Raw genomic sequence first — 25512 nt, 5'->3', positions numbered from 1 at the left:
TCCCCAGCACTGGATCCCTCTAGCACAGAGGTCTACTGCATTGGAACCCAAAAATGAGAAGCTGGGGAGGAGGGAGGAGTTTGAGCCCAAATGACTAATCAACAGGTAAGGAAGCCAACTGCAGTATCATCTCAGGATCTTCTGCTCTCTCCTAAGAGTCCAGTTCTCTGATGAGAAGCATGGGGGAGCAGATCATGGCCGGAATGGTGACTAATGAAAGGAGGTGGCTTGCTTATCAGAACCCAATTGATGGGCACAGACTTTGGGAGGGAAGGAGATGGGAAACAGTGCTGGGGAAAGGAAGTAAGTGAAGAGGAACTCACTTCCATGTGTTAAAGTCATATAAGGCATTGGCCTGCCAGATTCTGCCTCTAAAGACAGTCCATGAAGAAAACATCCCCGAGTGATCAAAATCCATTAATGTGTGTCAACTCAATGTCTATCTTCTCTCTACCCGCTTTGATAGCAACCACTGCTTTTAGTAAATCCTTATGAATTGTTTAAGAGCAAGGGCTAAGTCTGTAAGATGGTTAAAATGAATCTAGAAGATGATACACTGGTATACAGTTATTTCCTTCTAAGCAACTGGTTTTATTCAAAAAAAAAAAAAAAAAAAGAAGAAGAAGAAGAAGAAGAATCCCTGATCAATGATCAGCTCCTTCCTGTCAAACAAGGATTCAACCCAGGATACCCCTTTATTTTTTTTGATATCGCTTAATTTACTGAGACCTAAACACTGTTGAGAGAATGCTTTGTGTGTGGTGAATCACCCTGAAGTACCTAGAATTTGGACTCGAGTCCTCTCCCCACCAAGTACATACTAGCAGTCGGCTCAGCCACATCTGCACATCCCCACTACACCGGCTGCTCTCCCCGGACTGCGTGCAGACTGCACTGTGGTCAGGGCAGAAGTCAACGTGCTGGCTTCTGCACACAGCAGTGTGGAGACAACGGGAAGGGCTGAGAAGCATGCCCCACAACAGGGCATCCTTTCAGCAAGATCTGATTTTCAATGAGCCACTTCAGTTTGGGTGAGAGACTCTTGAGAGGCAGATGAATTAAATACTCTTTTCTTCAAACCATCGGCAAAACAATCTTGCCCCACAAGAACCATACTGCACATTTTGCATTAAAATTAATTTACTATATTTTAATAGTTGGGTACTAAGGAAGGATTTATTGGTTTAAAAAATTCTGGAATACACTGAGACCTAAAAGAAAACAAACTACAAAAAGTTATTAAAATGACACTGGACAACAGAAATGGCATTAAAACAAAAAAAGGACAAGCCATTTTGTTTGTGTATGTTAGTTTAAAGCTCCAGGTTTCTCCATGAAGAAAATGTTTTTACTATTATCACAATCCTGTTGCAATCAATCACTTTTGGAAGCAACAAATATACTTAGAGTGAGAAAAAGCCACCTAGAAAACACTGATACAGATCTTCAGGCTAATGTCCTTATCGCCTCTGTGGGTGTGTTCACTTTGCTAAAACCACCCTGTCCAAACCGCAACTGCCCAGGCCTGAATAAGAACTCTCTTCAGGCTCACAACTACTACCAAGAGAATACAAGAACGTACACCATATATTCCTTTTGCTACATATTATCAGAATAAGTTTTTAAACTTTAACTTAAAAAAAAGACTCACCTATTTCTGTTAGAGCTGTGATCTTCATTCTGAGCATGGCCCAGACATCTCAAAGATAAGTGGTGGCACCCTTCCCTACCATCTCATCCGAATCACTGGGGACCATTTGTTGCTCTCAGAGATGAGCAGTGACCAAAGCAGCCCTCAGTCATTTCCCCAATAGCAAGAAACATGTGCCTGCCTCAGAGGAAAATCACAAATAAAACTCCCTCAGGAGTATCTGCTAGCCATCAATGGGATGTAAAGTGAAGAAAAATGTCCTATCAATTGTTCACTAATTTAAAACACATTTACCAAACAACTCCTACTGACACAGCCCTATACTAGGCACTAAGGGAGCCACAAAGAAGCAAAGTGGGCCATTTGATTTAAGATCCTCTGCCTACCCAGCTCCTGTCCTGCACAGAAAGATAACTTAGAAAGTGAACTCTCAAGGAAAGGCTCAGGTATTGCTAATATATTCATTGCATGTGATGGAGCTTGAAATGTTCCAGTAACAATGCTTATACAAACAAGTCACCTGATCATGTTGTTTGGTCCTTTCAAAATTACCTTGGGAGCTATTAATATGAGTGAAACTTCTACCAGATTAGTATGTTTGGACTAATAAATCATAGGCCTATAGTTATGAATACAGAATTAGGAACATCCCATTCCCCTACTCCTAACCAGCAAGGAATGTCTTCAAACTTCCGATGACTTTATTTTCAAGTAACATGAGAGAAACCACTTCATGACCTTCTGAATGTTACACTTAGTCAACAAAGCATATAATGAGAACCTACTTTTTTATTTATTTATTTATTATTTTTTTGACAGGCAGAGTTAGACAGTGACAGAGAGAGAGAGAGAGAAAGATCTTCCTTCCATTGGTTCACCCCCCAAATAGTTGCTAAGGTCGGTGCACTGCACCAATCCGAAGCCAGGAGCCGGGTGCTTCTCCTGGTCTCCCATGCAGGTGCAGGGCCCAAGCACTTGGGCCATCCTCCACTGCCTTCCTGGACCACAGCAGAGAGCTGGACTGGAAGAGGAGCAACCAGGACAGAACCGGCACCCCAAACAGGACTAGAACCCGGAGTACCGGCGCTGCAGGAAGAGGATTAGCCTAGTTGAGAATCTACTTTGTATATAAACTATAGTGTTCAGTGCTAAGGTACAAAAAACGCTTAACATTTACTGTGTAACTATTTGCATATAGAAACCACCATTCAAGTGCTTTTACGTGGACAAGTTAACAACGATTACTCATAACCAATTACAAGTGTGGATCCTATTATCATTCCCATTTTACAGATGGAAACTGCAAACAGAGGTTAAATAGCTGGGCTAGGGTAACAGACCAAACACCAGGGAAGCCACAAGGCAAGAATATGAGTCGACTACAGAGCCTGTGCTCCAACTATTACAGTTGTGTCTTTCAAGAGTAAAACATGGCTGCTCCCTAAGAAATTTATCATCCAGATTTTTCCTGAGGAAGTCATTTCCTGTAGGTAGGTTTTCTTGTGACTATATCCATCACACTCCCTGGCAAAGGGAATCAATGTGTGCCAGTCACACAAGTGGGTAAAAAGCCCCTACACTACGGTGACTCACTGTGTCGGGGAGGCAGAGTGAACCAGTGCCAGCAGTAAATGCAGACCAGTGCCCAGTGATGAGGGTAGCTGGGGGACAGCTGACTGGGAAAGGTTCTCAAGTTCCTAACAGCAGAGAGAACCTGTGTGCAGGGTTGGGGAATGGACTAGGGCAGCTGTTAGCTGTGGGCCTAAACTCACGTGGGTGGAGGCAGAGGCACAGAATTCAGACACATGCACAATGTTCAACTCACAGACAAAAGAGGGGTCTCAAGGAGTGCTGCCCCTATCTCTCTGCACTAGAGAGGGCCATGCACAGGAGTAATGAGCTACTGACTCCCAAATCCCACAGCTCCACCCTCCAAACACATATGCTTGCATTTACACAGCAGTCTTTTCCCCAAGATGCTCAGTGTTCATTATTTAAATAAAAAGGGGGAAAGAAAAATAAAAAAAGCAATGACCCTTAGGAAGCAGCAACTCAGAAAGTTAAAAGCATGAAGCAGCAAAAAACAAATCCATCCAGCGTGTACCCCTGGGGTGATCCTCATAGTCTGTGATCTCCCTGAAACTATATTTATGCCATCGCCCACAGTCTGATAGCCCAACAGCCAGAAATAAAGGCGGGGCTCTCACAATGAGAACCTCTCCTCCTCCCCTCCATCTGGTTGGCGAAACTCCAGAGCTCTGTAAGCAAGGAAATGCAGTCTAGTGGTGTTGTACTAACACTCACCTACTGTTTAAACATTCGCCTGACATGCAGCTTACACTGCTCACAGGGGCTTCAGGATCTGCCACAGAACAAGGAAGATGCAAAGCAAAATGCATTATAAATGGATTTAAGCATTTACAATCACCTTGCTGAGCTTGTGAAAAGAAAGCTCTAGCAGTTTCAGTTGACAATAAACATCAACTGGTTTAAGATGAACTCTAGAATACTGGAGAAAATTTATTGATTCTCACCATTAATTAACAAGATCTATAGGCCCTATGTGGGGCCAAGTATTAGGAAAGTCCTAGGCTCCCTGTTTTCAAGCCTTTTCCTGCCTGGTGGTCAGCTTTGTCTACACCCCTTATTCATCCTGGGGACACACCCTCAGCAAACATGTTTTAGTAATGGTGGCAGTGTCAAATATTTATTATTATAGAATCCAAGCATCCATTAACTTTGTGTTTTTATTTAAGAATTTCACACTTGTGTTGACTTTAGCTAATGTTATTATTTCATGTTATAAATAAAATTCCAAAATATCCAAGGTTAAACTATTAGATCTGATGCAATTTCACCTTCAAATTACTTTTTCAGTAAAGTGTGCTCCTTTAAGTGAAGATGTTGTCCAACAGAGTATTTGTTCAGTTCTGCCTGTTTGTAGGCATCACTTAGCCAAATGCTTTGGCCCAAAGAGGTCTAGACAGGTCCTCTTTGCAACTAACAAGTATGTGGGTTAATGTTCATGTTTTCGGTGCTGAATTTATCCATTTGTTAATTAGACTATCACAGATTTATAGTTCAGAAAGTAATTTAATCTTAAAATGGTAATCAAAATTTATGTCTTTTTTGGTAATCCAGAAAGCATGAACATTTCTATAAAATATCTCTGAAGCAGGTTCAATTTTGCATACTATGCATACAACTGATTTTAAGAATTTGTATCTTTAAATAAAGACTGCACAAATGAATCTGAAACAATACAAAAATTGATACATATCTTTTCAATAGTATCTAAGTTATAAGAACTATTATATAGTTAATGACACAAGAATCTTCTTTCCTTATAGAATTCCAACAAATTTAATCTTGACAATGATCCAAGATTTTCCAAATTTTATATGTCCCTTGCTGGATTAACATCTAGGCCTATGGTTTTAATTTATAAAATGGTGAAAGTGAAAAACTTTTACATCGTAGTATAAAAATCCTAGTAACAAGAGCAAGAAGGCTCATGCAAAGCATAAATGTTGCAAGTACACCTTGAAATTCACATCTAGTTCCTATGTGGGATCCAGTTAATTGTATCCATTTTTCATACTAAATAAATATTTGCAATCCAATAATACGTGTATGCTTCTATTAAAAAAAAAAAAGGCAGTAGAATTAAAATGCTTCTACCCAGTGGCTGCTACTTGCATAAAGCCTCCGAGTGGTTAGTTAACTTTACAGAGCTTCAAATGTTCTGAAAATCAAGGTGGTAGCAAGTACAAGACAGAACAATCTAGAGACACGGTCCTCATGCTGAGAGCATAGATACAAAAGAGCAGATGCATGGACAGCCAGTGGGCACATCCTACTGAGGAAGAGGGGACGATCCTAGTCATCTTCAGGGAGCGCTCAGGTAGTTGAGAAAATAAAGTTCCCTTAAGAAAAAAAATCATAGTATTCTGTAAATTATTTATTTTCTTTGAAAGGCAAGGAGACAAAGGATGGAGGAGGTTGAATTTATCTGGAATGCCTATGTTTTCCTTTCTTACTTTTTACATAGTTCTGAAAGAAAAGTGGAAAAGGAAATGAAGAGGAAAGCTGCAATGGATGCGTCTCATTACTCAGCCGATGCCTTCTTTTCTACCTCCTCAAAGAGTCCCATCTGCTGGCTTCCTCTGTTCCAAGTGGGACCTTTTCTCCCTAAGTGCCGTCTCAGGGTCCTGCTGGAGGCAACAGCGCAAAGGTCCGTCGCAGCAACTGATTTCCCCCCAGACTGAGAGGTTCTTCTCAGGACTCAGGGCCACCGACTACCTACATGACTAAGAAGGGCACTTGTTGGTTGCACTTCACACCCACTTCTCCAGTGCTCTCCTTCCAGGAAGTCTATTTTTCAGCTACAAGTACTGTTTACTTTGGCTAACAGTCTGTTGGGCACTCCCTCCTTCAAGTGTGTTTCCCAGCCCTCGCCTCCATTCATGTGTTTTATGAAAACTTGAGGATAAGTGTGCTGTGTCAGCTGGAGGGACATCTATGGGCACTTCACAAGCCCCCCGCCCCTCGGACCCTACCCCAAGTTAACTGTATGCCAACCTCTCCCTTGGGCAGTATTTGCCATCAAATCAAACATTCCTTCTGTTACTAAAGTCTTGGAGAAGGGATCACTCAAAGGAGCACACACCTGCCCCGAAAGGTCAGGTGCTGGTTCCCCACACTTTCCATGGTAATGAAGACACACGCCAAGTTAAGAGCACGGCATGGAAGGGTTATAGGCTAATCAGTGGACAACAGCCTTCCCCCACACTTTGCTTAGCATAGTCACTTCTCATTGCCATCGTTCACCCATTTTTCAATGCCATAAGCATTATGTACAACCACAGCTCTACAGCTGTGACTTCTGCTTCACCATCATGCAGAGCTTCCCCTCCTCTTTCCCAAAACTGATAACCAAATGGTGGCGATCAATGAAAGGTTCTACAGTGGGTTTTGGAAAAGCCACCACCCACAACACGACCTCAACAATTCTCATCAGGTGTTGGGGCGAGTGTTTTTACTGAGGGAAAATTGAAGGAACAAGCTGCAGTGGAGTACCAACACTAAGCCTGACAGAGAACAGGGCTCCCAGGGCACATCCCTCAAAGCAAGCGGGCAGAGCACACCCAAGCTCAGATCCAGAGGAATTTTCTACATGTCTCAGTCACTGCTCTGTACTTTATCTGCGCCACACTGCTCTTCTGTACAAGTTTTACAACCACACGTATCACCCAAAGGTCCTAATTTGCTATTGTATCCTTCAATGTCAAATATCTTACTCCTTTTCTTAATTTGTAAATCATGTTAAGACTTGCAAAAAAAAAAGAAGACTTCATGACTAGGACTGAAAGAAAAACAATCCCACACTGCTAAATAATAACAAGTTGGGGCTCCAGCCACTAATCATCAAGAATTCCTCTGTCCCTGAAGTCATAGGGTTTGGAGTGAATCCAAATGGGATTCTGCTTTCCTAAATTCTTATAATGCATTCCTGTGGACTTCCTGTTCCAACCATTGTGAGGCATTTTTATTATTCACAGTCACACACTTCCAGCCTCATGTTGTTGGCCTAGGATTTCCTTCCGCAGAGACACTGTACAGTTAACTTCCTTAGGAGGCTTGGGGATCACCTGAAGCAGTGAGCAGGTTGCATCATCTGCTGCGCTTGGCACTCAGACACTGGACATTCAATACGTGTTTGATAAACTGAACTCCTCATCAGTCAACAAAACATGTTTAAGACACAATCCTGGATTTGCGGAGACTCCAGGAGTCTATTTTACTACCAGCAAGTATTCATTTGGTCAAGTGAACTGTATCTCAGCTTCTCAGTGCGCCAGATTCCTGGCCCCACAACAAAGGCTACAAGAAACTGCTCACGAAGAAAACTGTGATAAGAGGGTAGTGAATGAAAGAGGACATCTTTACAGCAAACTGGCCAGAAGAAATGTGCTCACAAATACAAATTACTTTCAAATAGCTGACAAAATAAATTCAGTTGAAACCCATCATGAGGAAATTATAAGAAATTTTAGAGTGGGATGGGCCTGGTTACCAATCAGAGCTTCCTTCTGCAACAATGAGACTTCTCACTGGGATTCTCTTACCAAGTAATGCTGCTCCTTTCTGTTTCCACAATGCAAACCAAACAGTTCAGATGGAAAACTTTGTATATAATATCTTGGATGACCTTGAGTCTAGATTTAGTCAACAAATGCTCATTGAGTTCTTTCTGTGAGCCAAGCACTAGAATAACACACAATCCTGGCACTAAAGTGGATCACAACAAGGCAGTGAACTTGAACACAGAATGAAAAGTGCTATAACAGGGGAAGGAGAAAGTGCTATTTATGGGCACAGGAGCAGGGGCTGCAGGTGGATGGCATTTCTTTTTTTCCTGGGCAAGGCAGGAAGGCTTCACAAAGAAAGCAGCATAAAGTGGTAGGGCTTGAAGGGAAAAACACATTTTAAAGGATGTGAAGATAACTCTGGGGAATCTGAAAGGCTGCACCACACCCATTTTGCAATGGCTGGCTCTGCCCTCCAAACCTTCAGTTGCACTAAATTTTAGGAGGTACATGTTGGCCATATGCCCAAATTTTCTGAGTTCTACAAGGGTCTTTGTCCAAGATAAACTAGAAATGAAGTTAGAATACCTGAAACTGTAGGAGCAAGACAGTCAAGTCCTTAATTTAGGAGTCTAATTTTCCCTTACCTGTGGGCTTTTAGTAATAACATGCAAATTACCATGGCCCTATGGGAAGTTAAATGCTTATTATACCAAGACTGGAAGTAGTTGGAATAATTATGCACATGAAATACATCCTCTCTACGGAAAAAAATTCCCTGTCCCTTCTTTACTAGGCATCTTTTATGCCTGCTTGCTCTCCTCTCCTCTTAGCTCCTAATACCTTCTATTTTTCCATTTTCTCAAGAAATACTAGCACCTAAGCATTTCTGACTCAAGGGCATATGCTCATACATTCACACACAATTTAAAAAAATATAATACACAGGCTATTGTCAGTGCCAAATGCAGCTGTAATTATGTATTTCTTTTGGACATGTTTTCTGTTATTAAAGCATGTAAATACTTCATCTCCCTCAAGTTTTCCAGCCCTGTGTTGGCAGAGTCCTTGCTTTTTCCTTTCTCTTTCCAAGGCATCTGATATGATTTCCGGAATAGATAGTCAATAAACTTGGTTGCTCAGAGCTCACCTTTTCCCATAGACTCTTTGAAAATAATTCCATCTCCTTCCAACAAAAAAATCCCTTTGGCTTCTTTTGTTTTACTTATTTCCCTGCAGGGATATTCCATTCCTCACCCTAAATTTCTGATATCACATCCAAAATATCCACATATGGTCAATAATAGCCTACTGTAAACTATCCTACACTGACATTATGATCAAAGTTTTATCATCATCACCAAGAAATAAGTAATATCTCTGAACTCCATTTGCCCACTTAGAGATGTCCCAATTAACCGGTAGCTTAAAAGCCAAAACACTTTTAATTTAGAACAGTTTTTTCCCCCAAACATAAGAAACAAAACAGTGTATAATCTTTATTAAGAAGTCATTGTCAGTTGGCCAATCTACAGAAGAGATAACTATACTCATCTTGCTTCAGGCTGGTGAGCTGTTTTCAGCACATCCATGATGCAATGGAAAGCATTCTTTGCCTGGGTTGTGCACTGAGCAATGGAAAACACACATACCCTATATCCAAAGGCACAAAGTTAGCCACCTATTGAAAGAAGGAATTAGTTTTTTATCTCTCAAAGACATTCTGTAACTATATCCATTCAGGGGCCCAGTTGCTGATGCTACAAAATTATTTTTCAGCCCTGACCACATCACTTTAGACTAGCAAGTCTACCACAACTTTGTAAAGATCTTTGTTTTGTGAATTTTTGCCACTTTCCGATCCATAATCATATCCCATGTCAAACTGACTTGATGTGTTAGCAAAAGGTACCCCTCCAAACATTTCTATAGAACCTTGTTTGCCATTAGTGCCAATGTCATTATTGGAAGGGGTCATCACAGAGGACTAGATGCTTGGCACCAAGTTCTGCTAATAGCTGGTTACCTACAGCAGGACAGCTGCATGCAAGCATGCTAGGAGAGTGTGGAGGCATGTGGGAAGACTGCTGGAAAGCATCTTTCCAGGACTTTCAGGGCACTTGAGATCTGGCCTACCCTGGGTTGTGGCAGGCATCTGCCAGCAAAGGAGGGTCACTCCATTACACAGAGACATGGGCAAGGGAGGCATCCACCAAGCTTCTATCTAGCACAGACTCTCATGACAGCAAATGCATACTGCACTACCTGGCTGTGTCAAAAAGAGAAGAGCTGGGAATGGTATTCAGATCTCATCAATGCTCCCACAGTTGAACAGTTCTCAGGCTAACATGTACCCACCAGGCAGGAAGACAGCAAATAAAGACTTGTTTATTCACCAAAGACAAGTAAAGGGAAACCTATCTTAAGCAAAAGCTCAGGTTAGTAAATTAACACCACCCATCCTTTCCATGGCCATTTCAGACAGAACACTACTATGAATTATCCAGAAATCTAGCCTGGAAGACAGATGGTAAGATCCGGAAGATGATTTAACTTCTGATATCCATCTTTAAAGGAAAAAAAAAAAAAAAAAGCAAAGACAGAGCAAGTCACAGTACAATACAAAATAGTTACCCAGTTATTGGTAAACTTTTACAAGTTCCACAGATTGACACTCACCCCCACCCAATCTTTGGGGAGCAAAAAGTAAAATATTATAGGAAACTAAAAGTTAAAATAAGTCCGTACAGCTAGGGATTACTGGCTTAGGTAATTGAAAGTGAGAATCATGGAAGAGAGCTACAGAGTAATTAGCTGCTGAATTTTCTCATGCCACATACTCCCAAATGGAGTATTTAGCATTCAGCAGACTTATTAAGAAATAGATACCCAGCTGGAATTAGCCAGCATTTCATTCTGGAAGTCCACTCTTGGCAAAAATGTAATATCCACAAGGCACAGCAAGATGAGTGCTGGTGCACACTGGAGGCCGTGCTGAGCGTCATATTCTTTAGAATAACATGTTTGATTACATCAAGTTTCAGAGCTGCAGGCTGCCACCCTTATCCTTGCTCGATGCCCTACCAGTGAACACCATATAAAAGAAGGGGAAATTTCTCGACTCGATGCCCTACCAGTGAACACCATATAAAAGAAGGGGAAATTTCTCGACTCGATGCCCTACCAGTGAACAACATATAAAAGAAGGGGAAATTTCTCGACTCCGAGAGACAACTTTCCATGCTCACAGGTAGTCTGCACTGCAAAGGCAGAGCGTTTCCTGGCTGGTGGCTCAGGGACACACAGAGATGAAGGAGCTGGGGCAGTGGTACAGCACATCATGTCCCCCTGCAGGAGCTCATTTCATCCTCCCAACACGAGGCACCCTGGAGCCACGTTAGGCCAGCGACTTTCAGACACCATCGCTGTGAGGTTTCTTTCAATTCAGTCTGCTCCTTAAGGAAACTCCCTGGCAAGTGAAAACACCAGCAAAGGTAAAAGAATGCAGAGAATTTGGCTGCTGCCTGCAGTACTAGGAAGAACAGCAATTACTCAACTCTCTCCCGGTGTCAGAGGCAGAACCAAGACAGAGGGGCACGTTTTGGCCTGTCTCTGCTCTGGCTTCTCCCCCTGCAGTCTCTGTCACCCACCTACCTCACGGCCGTCATAATTAATGACTTCAGTGAGAAGATGGAGAAAGAGTGAAGGCATTCGGCCAGCACAGGCATAAGAGAGAGGTATAAGGTCTACCTTGAACTCAGACTAGGCCACATTGAGTGCAGCTGACAGATCAGACATTTAAGAGATGTCCAGGAAGGACTCCATCTTCCTCTAAGGCCTCTGCCTACAGCACCTGGCAGAGTCATACGGACGCCACGTTTTCCTTCCCTGAACCTGCAAACACAAGGTAATATTTGACTCCTGCCCAGCACCCAGGTCATAACAACATAGATCTTATGACTAGAAGGGCCTTCAACTGACTCAGGTCCCCTGCCTTCAGGTAGGTAACTATGTAACTCCCTCTTGACAACTTATTTAAAGTGAAGCCACTGAAAGGCGATCCCAAAGCCATGACTATCACTGCTCCTCTTTTACCTGTTGTTCTTACATATACAACTATTTTGTCACATTTACCTTTCTGAACAGTCTCAAATCCTTGCTGAAACAAGCTACGATATAGAATATACTCACTCTTCAGTTTAAAACACAGGACTGTATCTGGTCTTTAGTTTTTATGTCCTAGGCAGTGAAAATAAGCTTTCTTAAAGCTTGCCCGAAATACAAGAATGCAGTGGTCCTAGGAAGCACACAGCACACCTGTTCTTTCTCAAACCATTTACAAATCTTTTCATGTTGACTTTCAGGGATAAGTCTGCCTAAAACCCATCCCGGTTCCATCACTCATACCATAAATATCCATACTTTGACAAAAGCAAAGCTTCCAACTCTGGAAAGTGAGAAAAGGTTTTCAAGGTCTGCATTTGATAAGATAATGGAATGTTCTGCCTCTGCAGAATTATAAACACTGCGAGGGAACGGGACCTGTGCAACCCACACGGAAGATTCCTCACACATTCTAAAGGCCTGAAGTGGTCCAACTAATACTCTAATAAAGTCTAGTCCAGGTTAAACATCCTCAAGGTAGCCTGGCCTTACTTTGGCAGGAGTTTTGGAGTCACATAGAGAGGTATCACAATGCTCCAACACGGAGATGCCTTTTGTTTTATCACAGCTGTGGAACATTTTGCTTGTGGCCTTTGGATAAGAAGCTAAATAAGTTACCTCTTGTACACTGGGACTCTGCAGGCTCAGGTTTCATTCTACCCTGCCAGAAATTCCTTTCTGTTTTGAATCTGAGATGTTTGTTTATGGTTTTTGTTTTGAAATGCTAAATAAGACAGGCATAGTCTCTAGTTACAGCCTATATCTTTTTTTAACCTTACCATTGCCAGAGTGGGTGGTTTCTCAGAACTTAGCTAAAATTTCCAAATCCTCAGGAACTTGAAATATAAAATGACAACATCCTAAAATAAAATTAACACTTAATACTTTCTTAAAGTATTCATAAGACAGACATTCTCAGGGCATTTCATATTAGGGTGCTATTGTTGGATCTAACATAAAAGAAACCCTGAAAAAAATTGAAATTTTTCTTATTTATATGTTACATGTTTGAATACCACCACTGTTGATCAAAGGTAGAAGTACTACTATAATACTACTAAAAAGATTTCTAGAAACACAACCAAATTTTTCCTATGTGCTAGCAAAGTTTGATTATCAACAAGAAAAAAATTATAACATATTCCAAGGACTTTATCTTCATTAAGTTCCTACTTCTTGTTCCACAATAGCCAATATAAAGCATCAGCCTTGGCCAGCGCCGTGGCGCAGCAGGTTAATGTCCTGGCATCCCATATGGGCGCTGTTTCTAGTCCCTGCTGCTCCACTTCTGATCCAACTCTCTGCTATGGCCTGGGACAGCAGTAGAAGATGGCCCAAGTCCTTGGACCCCTGCACCTGAGTGGGAGACCTGGAAGAAGCTCCTGACTCCTAGCTTCAGATCAGCACAACTCCGCCCATGGTGGCCAACTGGGGAGTGAACCATAGGATGGAAGACTTAAAAAAAAAAAAAGAGTTATAGACAGTGAGAGAGAGAGAGACAAAGAGAAAGGTCTTCCCTCCATTGGTGCACTCTTCAAATGGTCATCATGGCCAGCGCTACACTGATCTGAAGCCAGGAGCCAGGTGCTTCCTCCTGGTCTCCCATGCAGGTGCAGGGGCCCAAGCACCTGGGCCATCCTCCACAGCCCTCCAGGGCCACAGCAGAGAGCTGGACTGGAAGAGGAGCAACCAGGACCAGAACCCAGCACCCATATGGGATGCCGGCGCCGCAGGCAGAGGATCAACCAAATGAGCCACAGCGCCGGTCCCATCTAACTCTAACTCTTTCAAATAACTAAATAAATCTTTAAAAAAAAAAAAAAAAGCATCAGCCTTGAGAATTCTCAGTTAATATTTACTAGATAAAAATGACACTCACTTCTAGGCATGAAGGACAAAGTCAGTTAAGAATACACAGTTCTGGTCTCCTCCAGGGAGACCACACCTACACTAGGAACCAGAGAGTCAAGAACATTAGTTGTTTTAATCCTAGGTGTTCCTCCTTCCCAGGTTTCCACAGTAGTACAGACTCTCCAGGGAACACCACAGTGCCAACCCGGGCTCAACCTTTAACATCAGGCCACATAAAGGATAAGCGGAAGACCTGGGGTGGAATAAAGCAAGGCAAGTGGGCACCAGCCCCCACGGCATCTGCTGCTCCTGCCCAAGCCTGCCCTAGTCTCTGAACCCTGCTGCTTCTATTGCCTCTTCCTTCCATAACCCCACTGAGGAATCTCAACCTTTCCCTGGCGTGCTCCCCAGATCTCCAATGTCTTCAGCAATATCCAGAAATCCATACAAAACTTCTAGCTAGCCATTAAAAAACTACAACAACAAAAAACCTTAATTCCCTTTCATGAGATCGTATGCCATCAAGATGAGGATGTCACCTTTTAGAGGTGGACATTTGGTGCAGTGGTTAAGCTGCCGCTTGGGATCCTCGCATTCTGCATCAGACTGCCTGGGTTCAAGCTCTGGCTTTGCTTCTGATTCCAGTTTCTTGCTAATAGTCACCCTGGGAAGCAGTGGTGATCTCTCAAGTCCTTGGATGCCTGCCACCCATGTGGGTGATCAGGTTGAGTTCCAGGCTTTTGGTTTAAGCCTGCCCAGCCTCAGCTGTCATGGGTATCTGGAGAATGAACCAGAACTCGGTCTCCCTGCATTTTGAACAAATTTAAAAAGGAATTTTTAAAAAGTTTATCACCTTTTAGATATTAGTTGAAAAATAGCTCTTTGGAAGTAAGGACTCACACCACAAAATGAAGCAAATATTCATAGAACTTGGAAGGGGTAAGGAAGCATAATTATGCTGGATCCAACTAACAGATGACCCAGAGGCCCTGGACCACAGAACCTTATTCTCTGTATGCCACAGTTCTCTTCTCCCCCAAAGTCTTCAGATACGAAAATTCCTACTCCGTGCCCCCACCTGAAGGGACTGAATTAACTGCGCACCAGGTGTGAGTGTGTTCTCAAAGCACAAACAAGGAAAAAAATTAAAAAAAAAAAAAAGCAAAATTTAGAATACTGTTTTTAAAAACTTCTTTGGTACCAGGAACTGAGCTGGCAATGATTTTCTATGCACACACACACATTGATGTAATCACAGGTATTACACAAGCATATAGGAATTATCACTAATCCTCACTACAATATTTATTTGAATGGAAATCTTTTAATACTCCATTTTCACAGACGGAGAAACTGAAACCCAGAAAAAATAAGCAAGCTGGTCTCAGTTTTTTTAAAAAATAACAGCACTGAGATTTGAACATAGGTTAGGCTAGCCCTGAGGGCAGTTTTCTTTTTCCTAAAACACCCTGCACAGGAGGAATGGGGAAGAGGCGGCAGTGAGGAGACCATCAGGTCTGGTTCTTTGTTGCTGCTTCCTCCACTGAACCCTTCTGGAAGTCAGAGTGAGACTTAGGGGCCCTCTCAGCTGCTCCTGAAAGGAGCTCGCTCTCCCCATCTCAAGCCTCACTGGTGTGGGCTATCAGTAGTCCCAGTTCTCCTATCTAACATCAGCCCATGACTTCTGTGAGGCGAGGCCGCTATCTTATTTATTCTGGCTGAAAAGTAAGTATTATAATCATGGGTAACACTTGTCAGGTCTTATTAAATGCCACACTCTGCTGCACACTTTACACATACTAGCTCTTTGTTACTTAAAGGGTAGCCCCAGGCCCAGCAACACTGGTATCACCTGGGAGGCTGTCTGACATGCAGAATCTCGTGTTCCATCTCAGACCTCCTGAATCAGAACTGGCACATTTTTAATGAGCTGCCAAGGTGATCTGCGTGCAAGTTAATATGTCAGAAGCACAGCTTAATCTCATTTAATCTGGGTAGCAAACCTAGGAAGTACCCACTACTTCTAACAAACAGGGAAACTGGCTGCCAGAAGTGCTATCAGTACCATACGGAACAGAGACCAGAGCCATGGCAGATGTTCAACACACACTTGTGGGCAGAAGGCTGGAAGGGAAATAGGGAGAGCTAGAAAGGGATCAGAGGAATGGGTTGGTTAAGCCTCTACCCCTGGCTTTGCCCAGTTTGTACCAACTGGAGCAGCAGCAGGTGGGACAGAGGCATTGATGGGATGGAGCTATGGCAGTATAAGCTGTTTCCTTAGCTCAAGTCAGGGTGAACATGCCAGGACCTAGAGCAAAATCATCTTCCAGAATATAATGTGAAGGAAAACACACATTATTGATTATAGTGAGTTTGGATCCTTTTCCCTCACCAAATGAAATATCAGCTTACAGATAAATGGTTAAGCTCACAATTCCTGTGACTTAATGCAAAAAATCTGACTCAAAATATATAATTTTTTAAAAATCTATTTTAAAGTCACACACACACACACACACACACAGAATGAATTAATGAATGAATGAATATATCTCCCATCCACTGGTTCACTCCTCATATGGCCACAATGACCAGGGCTGGGCCAGGAGCTTCATCTGAGTCTCCCACATGGATGGCAGGGGCCCAAGTACTTGGGCCATCTTCTGCTGCTTTTCCCATGCCGTTAGCAGGTAGCCAAATCAAAAGTGAAGCAGCCGGGATCTGAACCACAGTCCACATGGGATGCCAGAGTCACAGGTGGCAGCGACCTTACCTGCTACGCCACAACACCAGCCCCAAAATATAGTTTATAGAAAGTAAAATTTAGACAAGGCATAATAGAAAGGTACAACGCCCTTCCTTTCTAAGAGCCTCAATTCCATAACTAAGGGATGGAGAGAATGAGCCCTTGTCAAATTGTTGTACTTACAGTTAGCAACCTTGTTGTTAGTAAACTTTTTCCACATGCCAGTCACTCTTTAAAGTGCTTCACCAAGTACTGACTTCCCTACACAGATGAGAAAACAGACACAATAGCAAGGGGCAGATTTGATCCAAGAAACAAAGTTTCTAACCATTACTCTTCGGTATTTCACCTGGGCAAATTAACTGGAGTTGGAGGAGAGACTGAGATCTGTTCACTTTGCAACTAACACAGGAAAACAGGATCTTTATTCAATTTTTTTCCTATGTGGGCTCCAAATGAACATGTAGACTTAGAGTCTCATTTTTACCTTGAGGGCAATCTTAAATATACGTATGTTCAAGTGCTCCTCTGTCCATAGGACTGAGTAGGTATCATCTATGCAGAGGTTTTTGATGATCTGACAAGCTAACTGGCCAGGGCAAGCAGCAGAGTGGGTACAGTCAAGAGGTGCTGATAAAGAGACACCTCCCAGTTCACTGCCCACGCTCATCTGCCTAGTGCAACAAGCCAGAACAAAGACAAAATAACTCTCAAAAGCAAGCCTGCCATTTTGAACTACAGCTAGTAGAGTATTAAGAGTGAAGCAGCCTCTTTCTTAATGTTGGGAAACACTCTGCTACATATTGTACTGCACAGTTCTAAGCTTGGGTGGGATCCTCTCTCCCATCAAAAGGAGAGCTCCTACTTAAACTTTTAAACCTTGTTCAGATTCAAACTCCCCTTTTGGGCTCTGCCACTAGAACCTGAAGAGATCACTTCAGATCCTTTGGTTCCTAGCACAAATTTTATCCACATATTTCCCTTATGAATTATGTACAAGACTTGGGAAATCAGTTCTTTGCTGGAACTTATTATGCAGACATTTTATGGTCTTTCTTATTGCCTACATTGGTTAAAGAATGAAAAGAGTAGAGATCATGTTTGAGAGGTTCCCAGTCCTCCCAGATGTCCCCCTTCTCCATCAGATCTTGTACAGAGTAGAAGAGCGATGAATGAGTGAGTGATTTCCATGCAAAGGCAAGTCAGATGTTTGAAAATGCATGTTTGGAGAAGTAGACCTCTAAGAAGAAAGGTTTTCAACATGTTAATCATGCATGCTTGACTACTGCTTCTTCCTCAAATAGCTAAATGAAGGGGGGGTGGGGGTCTCCAAAAACCCGACACCAAATGTGCTTTGTGGAACACAGCGTTACAGGAACGTTCTTACCTTCCACTCATTTTACCACCTCCTACCCCCACTGGATTTACACACTGAAGCAGCACTGTCATTGCTTCTGCAGGCACTACTGCCTGAGAGATATTAAACACACCCACATTTTTCAGGAATTTCACAATTAATGTCTGGAATGTGCTTTGGATTATTCTTCAAAGGATGGTACAGTTGCCCGAGGATTAATTCAATATTTTTCCCTTCTTTCATTCATCATTCTTTAGTCCTCCCACTCATTACCTTCTTAGGGTCATCTGTTTTATACAAACCCTCCAACTTTATAATGTCTGTCCCCAAGCTGTTCACTCGTTCATCCAGATCACCACATCTTAACTAAGCCACACAAAACATAGAAAGATGTACCAAGTCACTAGATATCTCCTACAAATGGCTGTACTAGCCATAGTTTAAGGACTGTTCAGACAGCTTTCTTCATAAATTAACCCAAATGCTCACAACTGCACTGCAAACATATGGCTTGTAGATTTTCCTGGTCTATTAAACACGTGTTAATGGCAGCAAGAATCTCCAGACTTGCTATTTTTCCTTTCTTTACTATGCAATTTATTTGCCCTTTGCCAAGTATCTTGTGTGACAGGACTCGGTAACAGCGAGGATTCTATAAGTCTGACAGTCAAAGTGAAGGTAAATGAATCCTGTCACTTGTATATATGCAGTGAATGGTTGGTCCTTCCATGTTTTGTCAATATTTACTTTTGGGAGGAACTAATTATTTCCTTGTTTACTTGCATTGGTTTCTCCTCACATCCTCTGTTAACATAATTTTACAGGCCCTCTGCTTGCTTCTTTCTGGCATCAAAGAGGTCACTTTACCTAAAGACTTTTGAGATGAAAAATGAAGCCCATTACTCAAAGTCTGAGCCCTGAGTGTGCTCATTTTTAAAACTGTAGTATAAGTGTATTAACTTCGCCCTTCATCTTTTACTAAATTAGTGAAAATAGAAATTCAGGACTTTGACTCCAGGTCCCACCCCACAGCCACGAGAGCAGCTCCTTGGATGACTTATGCACAATCCAGTGCTTTGATGCATTACCTGGCCACTAGTCACCTGCTCTCTGGGACACCCCCTTATGGCCCCAAGCTTAGTCTTGCAAGCACCCATCATCTCCACTGACAGTCTTCCAGTCTAAGGGAAGAAGCCATAACCTTTTAATGACAATCATTCCAAAAAATTTTGGTTTTTTGCTGTAAATACCTACCAAAACGACTTCATTCTCCTAATCACTACCCCATGAAAAATGAGTGGAAGGAAAAAGTTAAAAAACATGGGAGAAATACAAGGATTGTGTACACAAAAAGGCAATTTTCACATGGTAGTGATTATGGAAAATTAAGTTCCACAAAGGTTGAGCCACTGAGTGTATATTTACTGGGAAAAGAACAGCACTGGCATCCCACAAAGGTGCCAGTTCGAGCCCCGGCTCTCCACTTCTGACCCAGCACCCTGTTAATGCACCTGGGAAAGCAGTGGAGGATGGCCCAAGTACTTGAACCCTTGCACCCATGGAAGAAACTCCTGGCTTCAGCCTAGCCCAGCCTCGTTGTTGCGGCCATTTGGAGAGTGAACCAGTGGATGGAAGATCTCTCTTTCTGTTTCTTCTTCTCTATCACTGTAACTCTTTCAAATAAATAAATAAATCTTAAAAAAAAAAATAAAGAAGTTGGTGCTTATCTGCAACAGTGATCACCTGGATCCAATACAACGTTAAGGGCTCAGAGCAAAGCAACTCAGTTGTATCCACTTGGTTTCTAATCACTCTGTCCTTGCAAACTGACAAACTCAAGTCACCATCTACTGTTATTATCCAGAGAAGGCTGGTCATGCTTCTGTACCTTGTGCCAGCCACTCCTTACAGAAATATGTCTACTATATATTTTACATAAGAGAAACCCACTTAGCTTGAAATATCATTCTCACTATCCCATCAAAATATTCCTTCTAGAAAATCTCCATTAGTTTTTCACAATGTTGTCTCACCTCCCCCAAGAGGTTTCTCATCCAAACTTCTACCTCAGGGGTTCAGAATCCAAACTTGTTTCTCTGGCTTCTAGGCAATTTCCCTGGAGGCAGGCAGCCTGGCCAAGAAAACAGGCCAGGCAGAATGCTGCAGAGGGCAACAGGAAGACTCCCTAGGTGAGTGCAAACAGGAGAGGCACTTGCACTCTCTCAGGGACCATAAAGCACTTTTTAGATTAAGAGGGTGGCAGAAACCCAGCAGGTATCATGCACAATTTGAATAAATCCAGAAAAATAATTAAATCAGGAGTTATTTACTAACAGTCTAAACTATGTGGTAAAGAAATCCAAATGAGCATCTCACATGATTCACTAAGACATCACATAATTTAATCTTTCAGAAAATATTTTTTCTTTCTTTGAATAGCACCGGTCATCCATTTATTCAATGCACTTCCAGTGAGGCCCCACTATGGGTCAGTATGCCTTAAAAACCCAAGGCAAGGAACCTCAAGATGAAATGGGTCCGTGTTTCCTTGTGACTGATCTGACTCATTTTAAGAGCTGCAGTTAAAAACATGATTTTTCTCCACACAAAGACAGGATGGCAGTAAAACACATAAAAATCACTGCAAGTTGGCAAACAGCAATTTAAGTTGTACTTAAGTTATGTCTTTGAAAGCAGGTAGATTAGTCATGAGAACATTTCTATACCATGCACTATGCTTTCTCAGTGTAGCCACATGAAGTTTTCCAAAGAGCTTTCATTAACAGATACAACCAGTAGGGGTCATTTTAGTGCAAAAATTGCAGCAAGAGACTAACACGAATAAAATATTATAATTCCTATTTGTTAGTTATGAAAAGCATGTCCCAATGTGTGAATTTCTGCATAAAAATGAAAACTGAAAAAAACATTGGTCGTTGAAATATTTCTTGAAAGTAAAATGAATCAAAGGAGAAAATACCTTCTAGATAATTATCAATATGCAAAGATTCCTCTAATTCTTACAGAGAAAGGGTTATTCATTCATCTTATGCTTTTTACAAATCTTGTAGTAAAGGGAAGAGGATATATGCAATTCTAGACACAAGATTGAAAATAACCTGTCTGAATCCAGCCATTGTATCATGCCAGTTTAACACTGTTCTTCTTACTTTTGTTTCATGGATTTAGAATGCAACTTGACTGCTGCTTTTGGAATTCTTTTTAAAAAGTGCCTAGCGCTCAGGATTGTGGTGGCTGAATACAGGCCTGCTAAATGCAAAGCGCTTCAGGGGAACACTAATTGAGATATAGTCACGTTGACAAACACTTCCAAGTATGTTCAAGGATAATACCAGTTGCACAGGGTGTTACCAGAAGAAAGGAAGCTAGGAGGGATCGCATCATTTCAGAGGAATGAACAACGGCTCACCAGCAAGCTGCCAAAATAACTCCATAGTGTGACACGGCAAGCGGCTGCCAAAACACTTGATGACCGAAAATGTTCCCTGAGCATTTCCTTCACCACAAACATACTAAGAAGCCACAAAACAAGGGGCAGAATATTTTCAACCTCCAAAGTCCTCAGAGCACAGCAGTCTCCGATGCATGTTCTTCTTAATTCAGGGGAGGCCAGATCAGATACTCCAGGTGGCAGGGTTCAAAGATGCACCTTTTAGTCTAAGTCATTCAAAATCCCCCAATACATGAAACCAGATCAGAACTCTGTCTGACGGCCGTTTTTCCTGAGTCAGAAATAATAACGTATTGCAATATGGGATTTCATACCAGGTGGGAGGCTTTCCTAATCCAGGCAACCGAACCCTTTAACTCTTCTAAGCCAATGTCCTAAGTGCACAGCACAGCCCGGTCCCTCCCCTGGGAGCAGAGATCCCTAAGACTGCCCAGTAGCTTCCAAACCAGAAAGCCTCTCGATTCAACAGAATGGTGCAAACCTTAAGGACACAGGTATAAATAAGTACGTGTAGTTAAAAAGAACCACAGCCTTGAAGCCTTTTAATAGATCCATTTTTTTTTTAAACTCTCCAGGCTGTCACCCCCTTTCTCTGTATCCCAGCACAGTAAACACACACACACACACACACACGAGGATGCTCCAGAATAAGCCCCTCCCTGGACTCCGAGGTGTGGCTCCAAGTAGTACAGAAGAGACACTAGGCAGAGGGCGCCTGTCCCTGCTCCAAGCGCCCCCAGAAATAAGACTGCTGCGCTCTGCTCACTCGCCAGGATGGCCCGCAATGGCATCGTGCGCCTGAGCAGGGAACCCACTTTTAACTGGTGCTCACCGAGTCCTGCCAGCTCAGGCGCCCGACAAAAAGAGCTCAGCGCTTCTCTCTAGACCTCAACCAGACCAGGCACCGTGAGGCCGAAGGGGGCGGGCAGGGATGTCAGCGACTCGCATCAACACTGGGTACCCAACGAGGCGGCTCCACTCATCTAAGCTCTTTCTCCCTCCGGCAGTCTGGCCATCGCGGTGCACAATGCGCCCCGGAGAAAAGCCATCAGGGCCAATCCGCTGTCAAACAAAAAGAAGGGACCGGCAACAAGACTGGAGGCACGCGGCCATCTGATCTTAAAACAGCAGCCCCTGACAGCGAGCAACAACTTTGCACCGCCAGGTGCAGCTCCCACCTCTGTTTCCTTTCGGGAGAGAAAGCCTTTGACCGTTTTCCATAGGCAAATAAATGAGTAACCACCGTATGCAACTTCCCCTAGGCTGACATATTCCTGAGCTGAAACTGATTTATCTGCGGAGGAGGAGGAAGGGGGTGAAGGAAGAGCGCGAGGGAAAAAAAATAATAAAGAGTCGCACGGGAGTGGGAGCTGGAGGCACGTCTCCTTGGACGACAGAACACGGACTTTTCAGGGCCGGTGCGCTGCGCACCGGCCACACTGCGCCAGTGCGGGCAGGGGGCGGAGGCGGACGCCCCGGAGGCTCGCGCGCGCGGCCTCCGCAGTGCCCCGCCCGCGGCGTCCCCGCCTCGAGTGGCCACACGTGGGTGGGTGGGTGCGCGACGTGGGTGGGTGGGTGCGCGCGGGGGTGGGGGGGGCCTCGGACACCCTTCACTCGCCCGCCCCCACCCTTGCAGCCCAACCTCGCGCGCGTGGCTGGCTAAGTACCCGGGGAGCGGGAACCGAGCGACGCAGGGGCTCGCGCCCGGGGGGCGGCGGCCGCCTCTCCTCCTGCGGAGCCCTCGCTCCTCGGGAAAGTCTCGGCCAAACTTTGTTGGGCGCAGCCAGCGCCGAAGGAGGGCGGGGGTGGGTGGTGGGGGGTGGCGGCGGGCAGCCGTACCTTCGCAGACGCCTACTTCGTACTCGGTGATGGAGTCGCCATTGAGCGGGGGGCGGATGACACAGCGCAGCCCCCGGTCGCAGGCTCCGTGGAGCCCGTAGGCGCCGCCGCAGCTCTCGTTCCTCTGGCGGGCGCACATGTAGCAGCAGCCGCAGACGCCCTGCACGATGCTCCCGGGGCAGCTCCTGGGCTCCTCGCACTTGGACTCGTCGCAGGGCAGGCAGACCAGCGCCCGGGTGCCGGAGCGCGCCAGCAGCAGGAGCAGCCCCAGCAGCGAGACCAGGAGGTGCCCGCAGCCGGCCAGCCCCCTGCGCCCCGCCACCAAGTACATCCTCCTGCGCCGCCGCCGCCGCCGCCTCGCAGCCGGGCCGAGAGCCGGGCGGGCGCCCTCCCCTTCGCGGGGCACACGCGCCGCAGCCCGCGGTCCTCGCCGCCCCCCTCTGGGCCCCCGGGGCGCGCCTCCCCTCGCGGGGCGAGGCCCGCGCCCCCACTGCGGGCCGCGCCGACCCCGAGCCCACTAGCGTTGGCGCCAGCGGCAGCGGTGGCTTCCCCTCCTCCTTCTCCTCCTCCTCCTCCTCCTCCCGGGAGGGAGGGGGAATAAAGAAAAAAAGTTTCCTCCCGGCAGCTCCGGTTCAACCCAAACTTCTGGCGGCGGCGGCGGCTGCGCTCGGCTCCAGCCCGGGCTGGCGGCGCCCACTCCTCCTCCTCCTCCTCCTCCTCCTCCCAGTCGGCCGGCCCCGCGGCGGCGCAGCCTGCGGGCCGGTCCGCGCCTCGCGAGCCTCTGAGTGGGCGCGGTGGCGCAGCACAAGGTCCGCGGCGTCCGCTCCGCGAGCCCCGCTCGCCTCACTCCTGCGCGGCTCCTCCGGGCGCTTGTTTATGGCTCGAGCCTCCGCCGCTCGGGCTGCGCCCTCCCCCTCCTACCTCATCCCCAGCCCGCGCCCCCCCCCCCCCCCGCACCGCGCGCCGCTCATTGGCTGCCCCCCCACCCCTCCCGGCCCGGCCGGCCCCCTCCCCTCCCCCTCCCTCCCTCCCTGGCGGCTGGGCCCTTCCTCCCTCACACGCCTCCTCCTCCTCCCCCGCCTCCGTCTTCCTCCCGGAGCCGGCCGCGCCGAGCCGGCCCCACGGCCGAGTCGCCGTTCGGGCTCGGTGGCTCGGGGCGCACCCAGCGAGCGGCGACTACCGCGGCGTCGCGAGCGCCCCTGGCACGGTGGCCGCCGCGGCCGGCCCGGGGGCCGGGAGTGCTCGGCGCCGGCACCTCCCGGGGCCGGTTGTTCTGAGTTCGGAGAGCGGCGCTCCACTCCCCGAAGCTCGGAGCCCGGGCAGTCGCTGCAGCCGGACCTCGGGAGAGGGGAGCGAAGGCTTGGAAGCTCCGCGCACTGGATGAGAATCCATCTTCCACTCGAGCTGGGCAGAGACTTTGTAAAAGATATTATGTAATGGAGTCTCGGGAGCTGGAGTCCCCGGCCGAGCCGCGGGTGCTCCGAGTGCTTAACGGGGTCTGGGCGGCTGCTCCGCGGGGGGCTGCAGCTTGGGGGTCAGCTATGAGTGCCCCCCGCCCTTGCGTGTTGTGGCTCTGCCGTCTGCGCCGAGCTGCCGTAGTGTGGGAGGGGGGAGAGCCACAGAGCCCAGTCTTTTCTCCCGGGAGGGAGGCCGAGTACCGGCTTCCTACAAGTCTTGACGCGACTAGACCCGCAGACCTCACGCGTCATTCGTGTCATCTGACATTGACGCTTTCTTAGGCTCGTGGACCCAGGTGCTGGGCGTTCTTTCCTCCTTTCCCGTGGGTTGTGGATCTGCTCGTAACGAGGGTGTGCCGTAAGCGCTCTTTGTGATAAACCGCGTCGAGAAGCAACGACGTGATGCGCAACGTGGAGATGGTTTCTCTTCTGAGGCCATCAGGAACGCCGCCCACGATGATGGCCCTGACCGCTGAGTGGGTGTGAGGCAGTCCGTGATCCGGCCCGCCATTCACAAGACGCATGGATACCAGGGTCAATAAAATTCGTGAACTCACAAAACGTGAGTTAGATCAGCGTGAAAAGATACCCGATCCTGTGGCAGGTGTGATGGGTGACCATCTGATCTAAGATGGTCTTGGCAGGTGGCAGCCACTTGGATCCTGAAAATCGTGACTAAGAACCCAAAGTCAATGTGTGTGGCACTGTAAGGAGAAAGAGAATAAAGATACCTTTGAAAGTGCCTTTGTTGGACGAATTTATGCTTATGGTAAATCAGGACCCAAGAAGTCAGTTACTAGGAGAATACCCTTATCACTGGCATCAGGAAAGCCACATTTATCCAGTCATATTGCTTTGTTCTGAGGATGGAAAGTATTTTTAATTA

The 25512-nt window shown here is 45.5% G+C and overlaps 1 protein-coding gene across 4 annotated transcripts in view; it reads right to left on the bottom strand.

The window, feature by feature from the left end:
* The window catches only part of CRIM1 (cysteine rich transmembrane BMP regulator 1), a 205276-nt gene extending 181761 nt beyond the window's left edge, over window positions 1-23515 (bottom strand). For all 4 annotated transcript variants that reach the window (XM_062209253.1, XM_062209254.1, XM_062209255.1 and 1 more), the window contains exon 1: window positions 23170-23515. In XM_062209253.1, coding sequence (XP_062065237.1) covers window positions 23170-23500 — 331 coding nt within the window. In that variant the 5' untranslated portion in view covers window positions 23501-23515. The remainder of the gene's footprint in view (window positions 1-23169) is intronic.
* Window positions 23516-25512: the final 1997 nt, after the last annotated feature.

This window comes from Lepus europaeus, chromosome 13, assembly GCF_033115175.1.
Source record: "Lepus europaeus isolate LE1 chromosome 13, mLepTim1.pri, whole genome shotgun sequence".
NCBI classification, from domain to species: Eukaryota; Metazoa; Chordata; class Mammalia; order Lagomorpha; family Leporidae; genus Lepus; species Lepus europaeus.
Note: the sequence above shows the minus strand (reverse complement) of the source record. Positions and strands in the feature narration are given on the sequence as shown.